Source organism: Sciurus carolinensis, chromosome 2, assembly GCF_902686445.1.
Source record: "Sciurus carolinensis chromosome 2, mSciCar1.2, whole genome shotgun sequence".
Taxonomy (NCBI): Eukaryota; Metazoa; Chordata; class Mammalia; order Rodentia; family Sciuridae; genus Sciurus; species Sciurus carolinensis.
The window spans coordinates 171,921,919-171,934,187 of NC_062214.1; the positions used below are offsets into that span (position 1 = coordinate 171,921,919).

At 43.5% G+C, this 12,269-nt stretch overlaps 2 protein-coding genes across 3 annotated transcripts in view; one reads left to right on the forward strand and one right to left on the reverse strand.

Moving 5' to 3' along the window:
* Positions 1-10,655, forward strand: part of Riox1 (ribosomal oxygenase 1) — a 30,089-nt gene extending 19,434 nt beyond the window's left edge. The window contains exons 3-4 of one of the 2 annotated variants that reach the window (XM_047541335.1): positions 6,850-6,915; positions 10,410-10,655. The gene's annotated coding sequence lies outside the window, so the exon portion shown is untranslated. Of the gene's footprint in view, positions 1-3,403; positions 3,573-6,849; positions 6,916-10,409 lie in introns of those variants that run through there. The other variant, XM_047541337.1, reaches the window with a different exon arrangement.
* Positions 1-11,177, reverse strand: part of Heatr4 (HEAT repeat containing 4) — a 34,806-nt gene extending 23,629 nt beyond the window's left edge. The window contains exons 1-4 of the mRNA XM_047541333.1: positions 10,312-11,177; positions 8,690-8,883; positions 7,258-7,398; positions 599-802 (exon numbers count right to left, since the gene is read on the reverse strand). Of these exons, the coding sequence (XP_047397289.1) occupies positions 599-802; positions 7,258-7,398; positions 8,690-8,883; positions 10,312-11,177 (1,405 nt within the window). The remainder of the gene's footprint in view (positions 1-598; positions 803-7,257; positions 7,399-8,689; positions 8,884-10,311) is intronic.
* Between the last annotated feature and the right edge of the window lie 1,092 nt (positions 11,178-12,269).

A 12,269-nucleotide genomic window follows, 5' to 3' on the forward strand; every position in this document is an offset into this window, starting at 1 on the left:
TGTTTATTTATATGCAGTGCTGAGAATCAAACCAGCTCCTCATACATGTGAGGCAAGTGCTCTACCACTGAGCTACATGTCCTACCTTCTACTCATATATCTTTGAAGAAACCAAAGTTTCTTTTGATCTGTACTTGTGGGCAGTGTATTTTATTAATAAATAACATTTGTTATCATACAACCATCGTATCATGTGTTGATCATAAAATTTCTGCCTGTGAAGATTTCTCAGCATAGTTTCTACAAATAATAATAATAATAATAGTTATTATCATTATTTGGTACCAGGGATTGAACCCAGGGGCACTTAATCACTGAGTCATATCCCCAGTCCTTTTTATTTTTTATTTGAGACAGGGTCTTGCTAAGTTGCTGAGACTGCTCTTGAACTTGCAATCCTCGTGCCTTAGCCTCCCGAGCCACTGGGAATACAAGTGTGCACCACTATGCCCAGCTGAGTTTCCATAAATTATTGAAGTGTCATCTGCTCCTGCAAAAAGCATCCAGATATATGTAACTAAGATTCACCTAACACTACTGTATGGAGGAATGCTCTCGTGCAGTCTAGCCTTAGTGAGGCAAACCTCCCATCACTCACTCAGCCCCCAGGCCGTCTTCCACTCCTGCAGCATCTTCTGCAGGACCATGAGTTGCCAAGTCACTTCCTCCTGCAGTGATCTTGCCTGCTTCTTCAGTCCTCTGGTCTTAACAGACACGTCCTCCTGACCCACCTGCAGCAGCAGATCCTTGGCTGGGGTGGGCAGAGCAGTCCAGCGCGGGGCTCCTTTCACAGGCCTACAAGCTGTGCATGGTGACAGTGTGAGTGAGGTCTTCTCACCTGACTGCCCCAGGCCCTGCCACACAGTGGTCCCCGCCTAGTATCCCATTCCTGTTCCTACTAACACCAAGCAAAGCTTTAGAGAGAAAACTTTCCCATGATCCAGGGAGCCGAGTATACTCACATAGGGAATTATGAAAAATCCTGATGGCAGACTGTGGTAAACCATGATGGGCAGAGAGAGTCAGAGGGTGGGGTATTGAGTTTGTATACACAAGTCTTTTTTTTTAAAATTGTAGTTGAAGATGGACACAATACCTTTATTTTGTTTGTTTATGTGTTTTTGTTTTTGTTTTTGTTTTTGTTTTTGGTGCTGGGGATTGAATGCAGGGCCTTGTGCATGCGAGGCAGGCAGTCTACCAATTGAGCTGTATCCCCAGCCCTATTTCGTTTTTTTATGTGTGCTGGGTATCAAACCCAGTGCCTCTTGCTTACTCTTGCTTGCCTTACTCTTGCTTGCCTCAGCACTCTACCACTGATCTACACCCCAGCCCCACATAAGCCTTTTTACAAGCGTAATAAATCACTGGGAACATAAATGTTTATGTGTTACAAAGTTTACTTATAAGTGTAAATATTTGAGATTGTGCTATTTAGAGTGTAATTAGCCATTAATTCCAAATTTATTGTTTTCTTCCTAATGCTTTACATTTGGGAGAAGGAATGGTTTCTACAATTTAAAGATTTTAGGATCTATAAAAATTCCAGAAGTTTTTATAGTTATGATAAATAGCAGTCAGAAATTTGAGAAGTCATACATATTTATAAATATAATTAGAGTTGCATATAAAATGGTTATAGTTGTTATATTTTCTGGACTTCAGTGTTCTCTATGGTGTTGAACAGATTCAGAAAGCCTATTTCTTAGAAGCTGTGTGAAGAGGCGGAAGGGACAATAAAAACATTTTCATACTTAGTAAATTGATTATTTGCCACATTACCTATCAGTCTCATATTCTAATCTGTCACTGTTAGCCATTTCCCTTTCCTCCAACATTTCATTCCAACTCTTACTTAACACCTTTAGATTTTCTATGAATCAGTTCTTTCCTTTGAGCAAGGAGGGTGATAACATTTTCTTCTGCTGAGTATAGTGGTGTCCACCTGTAATCCCAGCAGCTCAGGAAGCTAAGGCAGCCTCAGCCTTTTAGTGAGGCCCTGTCTCAAAATAAAATTAAAAGGCTGGGGTTGTGGTTCAGTGGTAGAGCGCTTGCCTCACATGTGTAAAGTCCTGAGTTCGTTTCTCAGCATCACATATAAATAAATGAATAAAATAAAGGTTCGTCAACTATATATATATATATATATATATATATATATACACACACACATATATATACATAAATATACATATATATACACACGTGTGTGTGTGTGTGTGTGTAATTAGAAAAGAAAAAAAATGGCTGGGGATATAGTTCAGCAGTAGAATGCTCCTGGGTTTAATCCTCAGTACTCCCCCCACCAAAAAAAAAAAAAAAAAAAAAAAAAAAAAGAAGAAGAAGAAGAAAAAAAAGGGGGGTTTGAGGATGTAGCTCAGTGGTAGAGCTCTTACCTAGCAAAGCTCAAGGTTCAATCCCCAGTACTGCAAAAACAAACAAGAAAAAGAAAAAAAATTCTTTTTTCTGATGTGGCTAGTCCTGTTAGAATCCAGAGTAGGTTAGCAAGGATGGTTGGACAGTGTGTGTCTTCCAGATGGTCCTCCCGACCATGGTCATGCTGGTGAGCTGTCACAGGGCTGAGGGCTTTGTTCCTTTGCAGTGTAGGTGGGTGCAGCCTGGAGCCCTACATCCACCTCCAGTCAGTTCACTCCAGCAGAGCAGACATGGAGTCACATGACCCTCTCCACTTCTCTCCTCTCAGCCTGCTTGAAATCTCTCCTGAAATCCCTCCCCATTCCGCCTATGCATCCCTGATCAACAGTTAAAATGAATTTGTGGTGAGAAATCTAACCCCATGGGAATAAACAAATAGAATTGCTAGTGTTTATTTCCGGTCCTTTATGTTCTAAGCAGATGGAAACAGTTTCAATTCCTTCATGAAGTGGTCTACAGGGGCAGTCAAAGAAATGACTCTCATTTTCTGTGGAACAGAAAAAGGCCTTGCACTTTATTGGCAGAAACAAATAACACCTTAAAGCTGTGACATGTGCCATAAACCCTGTTTATGAGGGATGTAGGTCAGTGGTTGAGCTTTTACCTATCATTGCAAGGTTCCAGGTTCAGTTCCTGTATACCTGTTCCTGGTATACAGAATGGTAATGATCTTCTGGAAAACACTAGATGGTTTTCATTGCAATTTTGTAGTAATAGATCTTCTCCCCCTCCTTTTTCTTCCTCTTCTTTCTTCCTTCTCTTCCACCTTTTCTTCTTCTTCTTCTTCTTTTTTTTTTTTAAACCAGGGATTGAACCCAGGAGCACTTTCACCACTGAGTTACAGTCTCAGCCCTTTACATTTTGTATTTTGAGATAGAGTCTTGGTAAGTTGCTTAGGGCCTTGCTAGGTTGCTGAAGGCTTCAACTTGAAATCTTCCTGACTCAGTCTCCCCGGTTGCTGTAATTACAGGTGTGTGCCACCATAACCAGCAAAGTTTTTCAATTCAACCTGAAAGCACCCAGAAACCACTCCGAACGCGGGAACTCGTGCAAGCGATTTTAGTAAGCGGACAGGCAGAGTGTCTACCCGCAGAGTGACAGGGAGAGAGAAAATGAGAGAGATGGCGAGAGCGTGCAGGAGAGGGAGCAAAAGTGAGGAGGAGAGAGACGGAGAGCGAGCAGGTGAGCAAGAGCGGGAGCAAGAGCGCGATGGCAAGAGTGAAAACGAGGGGGAGAGAGAGAAAATGGAGCGGAGCCATTCTTAAGTAGTGGAATTTCCCGGACTAATAACAACGGATCAATGGCTGGCGAGGAGGTCCGAGCGGGGTTAACAATGTGGACCAATGACTGGCGAGGAGGTTCAGGGGCTAACAATGTGGACCAATGGCTGGTGAGGAGGTTCAGGGGCTAACAATGTGGACCAATGACTGGCGAGGAGGTTCAGGGCTAACAATGTGGACCAATGGCTGGTGAGGAGGTTCAGGGGCTAACAATGTGGACCAATGACTGGCGAGGAGGTTCAGGGCTAACAATGGACCAATGGCTGGCGAGGAGGTTCGGGGCAACAATCTAGGTTGTAAAGTGGTGTGGGAGTAGCAGAATAATGGTGGCAGCCAAATAGAAGATCTGATACCAATACTACCAAAATGGGGAGGAAAGAAAAATCTACCCCTACATCTAATTACAGAAATTTTCCTGTTTTTTATAGGTTCTGTCATACTTGACTCTGCTTCTGAGATGAAATGACTAATAGAATGATTACGAGACAGCATGTATATATTACTGTTCTGACTTTACTTCCCCCAACTCAATCTCAAATTCTATTTTGAAAGGTTTGAAGTGAAAACTCCTACAGCATCAGTTCTTTAAATGACCTTCCTGGGAAAACAGCCAGGTGGCCTGCACCACTGGGCAGGCAAGGCAGGTGTTGGATGTCTGAATGCTGAGGAGGATTTTTCTTTTAAATAAGAGCTTTCTTGAGGTAGAATTCATACTTGATAAAACTCATCCTGTTAAAGCATATCATCTGGTGAATTTTGGTATAGTCACAGAGTTATGCAACTATCAGACCACCCTAATTTTTTCTGTGCTCAGTTATTATTTCTTCCACATTTTTTATTGATGCATTATAGTTGTACATAGATAGAATTTGTTGTTACATATTCATATATATGCACACAATATAATAATATAATTTGAACATCATGACTCCCCAGCCCTTCCCCCCTTCTTCCCCACCTCTCACCCCTTGGTCCCTTTCCTCTACTGATCTCCCTTCCATTTTTAGGAGATCCACCCCCACCTTTCTTTTCCTTTTTCCTTTCTAGCTTCCACATATGAGAGAAAACCCTTAACCTTCTGAGTTTGACTTGTTTCACTTAACATGATGGTCTTTAGTACCATCCATTTTCCTGCAAATGCCATAATTTCATTTTTATTTATGGCTGAATAAAACTCCATTGTGTATTTATATCACATTTTTTTTATCCATTCATCTATTGATGGACACTTAGACTAGTTCCATAGTTTGGCTATTATGAGTTGTGCTGCTATAAACATGGGTATGCATGTGTCAATGTAGTAAGATGCTTTTAATTCTTCAGGAAAATGCCAAGGAGTGGTATAGCTGGGTCATATGGTGGTTCCATGTGTAGGCTTTGGGGGAACCTCATAGTGATTTCCATAGTGGTTGTACTAATTTACAGTTCCACCAACCGTATAAAAGTGTTCCTTTTTCTCCACATTCTCTCCAGAATTTATTATTTGTATTCTTGATGACTGCCATTCTGATTGGTGTGAGATGGAATCTCTGTGTAGTTTTGATTTGCATTTCCCTAATTGCTAATGATGTTGAACATTTTTTCAAGTGTTTGGAGGTCATTTGTATTTCTTCTTTTGAGAATTATCTGTTTAGTTTATTTGCCCTTTTATTAATTGAGTTATTTTATTTATTTATTTATTTTTTGGTGTAAAGGTTTTTGAGTTTTTTATATATTCTAGATATTAATCCTCTGTCAGAAGAGTAGCCAGCAAAGATTTTTCTCCCATTCTGTAGGTTCTTTCTTCACATTCCTAATTGTTTCCTTTGCTGTGCAGAAGGTTTAACTTTGATGCTGACTCATTTATTAACTGTTGGCACTGTTTCCTGAGTTTTAGGGATCCTATTGAGAAAGTTGTTGCCTGTGCCTAAAAGCTGGAGTGTTGACCTTACATTTTCTTATAGGAGTTGGCATAGTTTCTGGTTTAATTTTGAAGTCTTTGATCTATTTTGAGTTGATTTTTGTGCAGTGTGAGAGATAAAGGGTCTTCATTCTCCTACATATGGATAGCCAGTTGTTCCTGCACCATTTGTTTAAAAGTCTGTCTTTTCTCCAATGTATGTTCTTGGCATCTTTGTTAGGGATCAGATAACTGTTGATGTGTAGGTTTGTCTTTGTATCTTCTATTCTGTACCATTGGTCTATGTGTCTGTTTTTACACCAGTATGATGCAGTTTTTGTTACTATAGCTCTATAGTATAATTTGAAGTCAGGTATTGTGATGCTTTCCAGCATTGCTCTTTTGGCTTAAATTGCTTTGGCTATTGTGCAGACCACTCTAATTTTAGAATATTTCCCTTACCCTTTACAGAAACCATGTCCTCATTTCTTCCTCCCTCCCTCCAGCTTCTGACAACTCTTTCTTCTTTTTCTTTGTTTTCTCTATTTTTTTCTTCTTCTTCTTTTCTTTCAGTACCAGGGATGGAACCCAGAGCCTGCTGCATGCTAGGCAAGCATTTTACTACTTATTAACATCCCAAGCCCTCCTGGCAACTACTAATCTACTTACTGTCTTAATGAATTTGCCTGTTCTCAGAGGAAAAGACAAGCAGAATGGAGCTGACTTATGGGGAAGGTGGTATACTAATAGTAATGCCTTGAGTTTGCACACTAGTAAGGTTTTACAAAACAGTCACAAGACCACCTCATCTAAGTACTGCACAAGTACCTTGCTGTAGGAATGATTAGTATCCCATTTAAATGAAGCAGCTGAAGCCCTAAAAGATGACTTGCCAAGACCAGATCTGAGGTTTTGTGGGGGTACTTTCTCCACTGTGTCATAATGGTGATCCTCAACAAAGAAGGAGCGTGGGAGTCTTGGGGCAGTTGCCCATACGTGCTGTCACTAGCACCTCCTTCACCCTAGTGGCTCTTACTTATCCAGGTGGCACTAGTGACAGGGGTTTGGGGCTGATGAAAAAAAGAATGGGTCGCCACCACTGTTAATTTCTGCACATGAGAGGACCCACCTGAACAGTGATACTGTAAAGAAAAGAGGCATGGGAAATGGAGACACAGTCTCTTGGAGAGTGGGCACATTTTGTTTCATAAACTCATTTCTTGTACCTTCCTTCCTTTTACCCTCTTTGTCTAACAGAATAAAGAATGATATACTTATAAAACAGAAACTGATGACAAAAGAAGACCCTAGGACCTGAGACAGGTATGGGCCGAGTGTGGTGGGAGAGAAGAGCTAGCCAGAGGGGAGAGGGCACAGTGATTAGTGAGGGTGTACTTCCTCTTGAAGCATTAAGATGGGACCTTTCTTATTTGTAATTATTGGCCGTAAAACACTTGGTTACACCTAGGTTATATCTAGTTTCAATCGAATGCATGTTCCACCAAGGCTCTTCCTAATTGTAGTTAATATTTTATAATTTTACAAGATGATTTTTGGTTGGTAGAAAGGAAGCTCCCTTATTGCTGGGAGTGCTCCAACCACTGAACTACGAAACCCTGAAGAAATAGCCACAATTCCATCATTACCCCCCAATATCCTGCTTACATGCTTCAGGAATAGGCTGGGAACTCCACCTTTCTGGAGTCTCAGGGAAGACCTTAGATAACTGCTTGTTGTAACGATTGAGGTTTTCCAGGAAAATCTGGTCTCTCTTTGCACCAATCTGGTGAATGATCCGGACTTCATCTGTGAACAAAGAAACAGTGAGTCCCCCAGCACCTTCCTCCTTCCTCTCTTCCTGGGTTCCATTCACCAGGATCAGGCCAAATTCCTTTTGCCTTAATCTAAGTCCCTAGGCCCCAAGATTACCATGCTTTGGAACATCCCTTGAAGGTGACTGATGCTTGAAAATGTCACAGCTTGTGGCCTTGTAGTAAAGCCTCACAGAGGCCTGAAAGCCAAGGGTGGTGTTTTCCATCAGTAAGGCAGAACCTAATTTATAGACACTGTCCCCTTTGAAAAGCTAGACACTAAAGAAGGGGCACTTAATTGTTCCCATCAATCATTAATAGCTTAGTCAGAATAGTTTTGTTAAACCCTTTAAGAAGACCCAGCTGACAGCAGTTTAGGAACAAGATGGAGGTATGGGAAGAAGAACCAGCTTGGAACACACAGACCTAGATTATGTTTTATATCCTGGCAGCCCAGGCATCTAAAGGACAGAACGTGGATAGAGAAGATAATGGGCATTTATTGAGCACCTCTGTGTGCCAGGCATTGGGCAAGAAATGCTACAGATGTTTTTTGTCTACTCTATTTGAAGTGTTCTTTTTATTACCAATGAGGTTTCTAAGGCTCAGAAGGATTGTGTAACTTGCTGAAGGTTTTAAGAAGGGGCTGCTGCCAGGTGCAGTGACACACACCTGTAATCCTAACAGCTTGGAAGACCGAGGCAGAAGGATTGCAAGTTCAAAGCCAGTCTCAGCAATTTAGTGAGGTCCTGAGCAACTTAGCAAGACCCTGTCTCAAAATTAAAAGGGAGCTGGGGATGTGGCTCAATGTTAAGTGCCCTGGGGTTCAAACCCCAGTACAAAAAAATTTTTTTTAAAAAATTAAAAATAATAAAATAAAGGGGCTGAGCCAGGATTTAAACCCAGATCTACCTGACTCCAATGCCCATGATTTTTTTCCAACATAGCACCTTAGTGGGAGAATAATCTCAAAGTGAGCAAATGGAAAAAGGTACACAGAGAAGAGTAGGGTACTTCCAGAGTCAAATCCTGTTGAAGTTCCAAACCCATATTCTACTCCCTCCTTAGTAAGATAAAGGGATACAGTAGGGGGAAGAGAACTGGTTCCTTCCCATCAGACACCACTGCTGCACCTCCTGTGCTGCACCCAGGGGATGTAAGGGGGAAATCCCTGGGGCATCCAGGACCTCACATTCCGACCCATGACTGCTTCTGTCCCCCAGCTGTCTTCACTTCCTTGGTCCACACCCTCCTCTGCCTCCACCACAGGGGCCCCGCGTAATTACCAAAGTAAATCTCCTGCTCAAAGGTGTTGTCTGTGGAGTAAGCAAACTCTCCAGCTGCAGGATTCACCTGTCGGAAGTAGCTCTGCTTTGGGGGATGGATGATGATGCTTCTCTTTTCCTCGATATCCTCAGCTGTGGTATTTCTGCCAGGCATGCTTTCAATTGTCTGCACTGGTGGGGAGTAACCGGGCAATCTTGGCAAGGGTGAGAGGGGGCGGAAAAGGGGAAAGGTGCCCGGCTTTCCATTAGGTTTACTGTTCACCACAGCTCTTAAGGTCAGCTCCTGCACACGTCAGCATCTGAACACCTGTATTTACCTATTAACTTTGTCCCCAAGGTGCCAGTTGAACATGGAGCCACCAGAAGACCTGTCTTTAGCTACCTTTCCCCTCCACTGATGAGGCTACACCTTCTGCAGCCACCGGGCAGCCCCATAGAGTGGCCATGCTTCCAGCAAAACCCATCTTCCTGCTCCAAGGGGATTGAACCCAGGGCCTCACAAATGCTGGGCAAGAGCTCTATCACTAAGCTATATCCCCAGTCTTTTTTTGTTATTTTTATTTTAAGGTAGGATTTCACTAAGTTACCCAGCTGACCTTGAACTTGTAATCTTCCTGCCCCAACCTCTGAAGTAGCTGGGATGACAAGTTTGCCCTACTACATCCAGCAGCATAACCCCTCCCCCCACTTTTTAAACATTGGCTTCCTTAGAGGCTAAATGGACCTCACCTTCCTTAGAGGAAGGGACCTCACCTCCTACATTACCTCACTCTAAGTGTATGTGGGCAGTTATTTAATGTCTGTCACCCAGTTGACAGGCTATAAGCTCATTAAATGTACATATCTGTCCTTTTATATTGACTTCCCAACAGACTACATAAAAGTAGCAAGAATGCAATTTATATTTGTCCAATAAATAAATAAATAGATTTCCACTTGTTGTTTGGTTCTCTGCCCTGCAACTGGTTGGGTTTTGAGTCAGTGATACCTGACTGTATTCAGAGTGAGCCATGATCAAGCCTTAGTGCTGTGAGGTGTCTACCTTTCTTACTTTCACCATGGATACATTTCTGGGAACACCTGATGCTAATTGGATCAGCAGTTGGATAGCTACGTCTGCTGGGGAATACCAAGAACCAATCCCTTCAAGGCGGTGGTTCACTACTGGGGGTGATTTTATCCCTCAGAAACATTTGATGATATCTGAGACATCTTTGGTTGTCACAACTCAGGGGTGCTACTGGCATCTAGCAGGTAAAGGCCAGGGATGCTCTAACTTCCTTCAATGCACAGGATAGCTCCTTAAAACCAGACAAAAAATTTGTCCAACCCAGGACAACAGTAGTGCAAAGGCCGAGAAACTTACTTTGAATAGATCTCAGAGAGTAGGTTGGTGGTGGAGAACAGGAGGGTGATGGTAGAGTACATTGCAAAATAAGGACTGTGGGCTGGGGGTGTAGCTCAGTGGCACAGCTCTTGCCTAGCATGTGTGGTAAGCCCTGAATTCCATCCCCAGCAAGGCAAAAAATTAATAAGGTAAAATAAGGAGTGTGAGCCCACCTGGGAGTCCTTGAAGGGGAGCCAGGAATTCTCAGTGCATACCTGGGCCTGGCTCAGCCTACCTGTAGTAAACAGGAAGCGGCAGCTCTAGCTGCTTTTCTTCCTGGGGGAGCAAGATGATAGGCTGACCCTCAAACTCAGCTGTCTCTTCTGCCTCCAGCTGTTTCAAGAGCTCCAGATCACTTTTGGAGGTGAGCTCATCTCGGATGTGGCTCCAGTCATACTGCTGGCGCAGGAATGCCTGCCACTTGTTGGGTGACACCCCAGGCCTCGCAGGACGCTTGCTCTGGATCCACCGGGCCGTGCGCTTGCTCAGCTTTTCCAGCACGATGGCCTCCCAGGCTCTGGCCTCCTTTTCACGAGGTGGAAGCCATACTTCCCTTTCCTCCATGTTCACATCTGGAGAAGGCGGTGGACTTAGCAAATCTGGATCCTGGTGGGAATAAAGGGTGAGAGGAGGTGATGCTTTCTGGACTGGGCTTGCTGGCTTTGATTTCTTCTTCTTCTTGACACGATTGTCAGAACTTGCTGACTTCATAGCCTGGGAGGTGTCGCCTGCTCTCAGGGACTTGGCGCTGGCAAGTTTCTCAGGTTGGGCCTTCCTGATCTGGGCAGGTGGGACAATATCGTCTGTGTCATAGATGTGGTCAAAGCTGTACTGGCTGTAAGGCATGCTGGGCAGGCCTCGCTGCCACATCACCTCCTGAGAGAAAGTAAGGTTGGCAGCGGCCTTCTTCAGATACTGGTTCTTGAGCTGTGCACAGCGCTGAGGGCTGAAGTGGAAGATGGGCGGCACATTGGAGACGGTCTCACACACCTCTTGGTTCTTCAGTTTTGAGAAGCCGAGAGTCATGCCCCATCCCAGCCGTGGGGGGATTGGCAGAGGGTAATGATGAGAGAAGGTCTTTTTCTTTTGAGTCCTGGTCATATTTCCTAGCAAAACTTCCTTCCACGCTGCCTGGTCCAGAGGCAGGGCCTGCAGCTGTGACAGGAACCTGCTAAGAGGATGGGAGGAACTGGTGAGAGTTGGAGGTCTGTAGAAATTGGAAGCACATACCAGTACAGAAAGAGACTAATTTGGAAGACCACTGAGAAGAGGAATGGGATGTGGTGGGAAAGCCGAGGGGATTAGAAGAACAGGAGCAAGAAATAGTGCAACATATGAAGTATTTCCTTGTATCAGATTCAGTTCTTATATTTGTCCCCAAAGTTCAGACTCATCTCCTTATGAGAGACCACTGCTTTTCAATTAGTTTCCCATTTCTTTCTTTCTTTTTTTTTTTTTTTTTGGTGGGGGGTACCAGGGATTGGACTCAGGGGCACTTGACCTCTGAACCACATCCCCAGCTCTATTTTGTGTTTTATTTAGAGATAGGGTCTCACTGAGTTGCTTAGTGCCTCACTTTTGCTGAAGCTGGCTTTGAACTTGAGATCCTCTTTTCTCAGCCTCCTGAGTCGCTGGGATTACAGGCGTGTGCCACCTCACCCAGCCAATAGTTTTCCATTTCTACTTTTTCTTCAGATGTTGTTTTTTCTCTGTTCAAAAGGTTTATAGTGAGCTGGCATGGTATCACATGCCTTAGTCCCAGGTACTGGGAGGCTGAAGCAGGAGCATTGCTCGAGCCAGGAGTTCAAGGCCAGTCTGGGCAACATCGACTCCGTCATACCAAAATAGCTTACAGCATAAAGTTCAAACAACTAAGCAAGGCATTCAGGGTTCACCATGAGCAGGACCCCAGCTTAGGGCTTTGTCCTGATTTCTAACCTCTTCTAGAACCAACTGGATCCCCTAGTTGATCTCTGAGTATTCCTCCCTCCCCCTATACCTTCTGTATGAAATGGCCCTTTCTTCCATGCTTGACACAAACTCTATCCCCTTCTTTTAGTATCAGCTCAATCCCCATACATGCCCCATAACTTTTTCTTGACCTATTCAGGCCCAGGTCAAAACCAAATTTATAAGTCGCTCCTAATTCATACCACTTAGTTTAACTATTAATCCTGCGACACCTCATGTTGT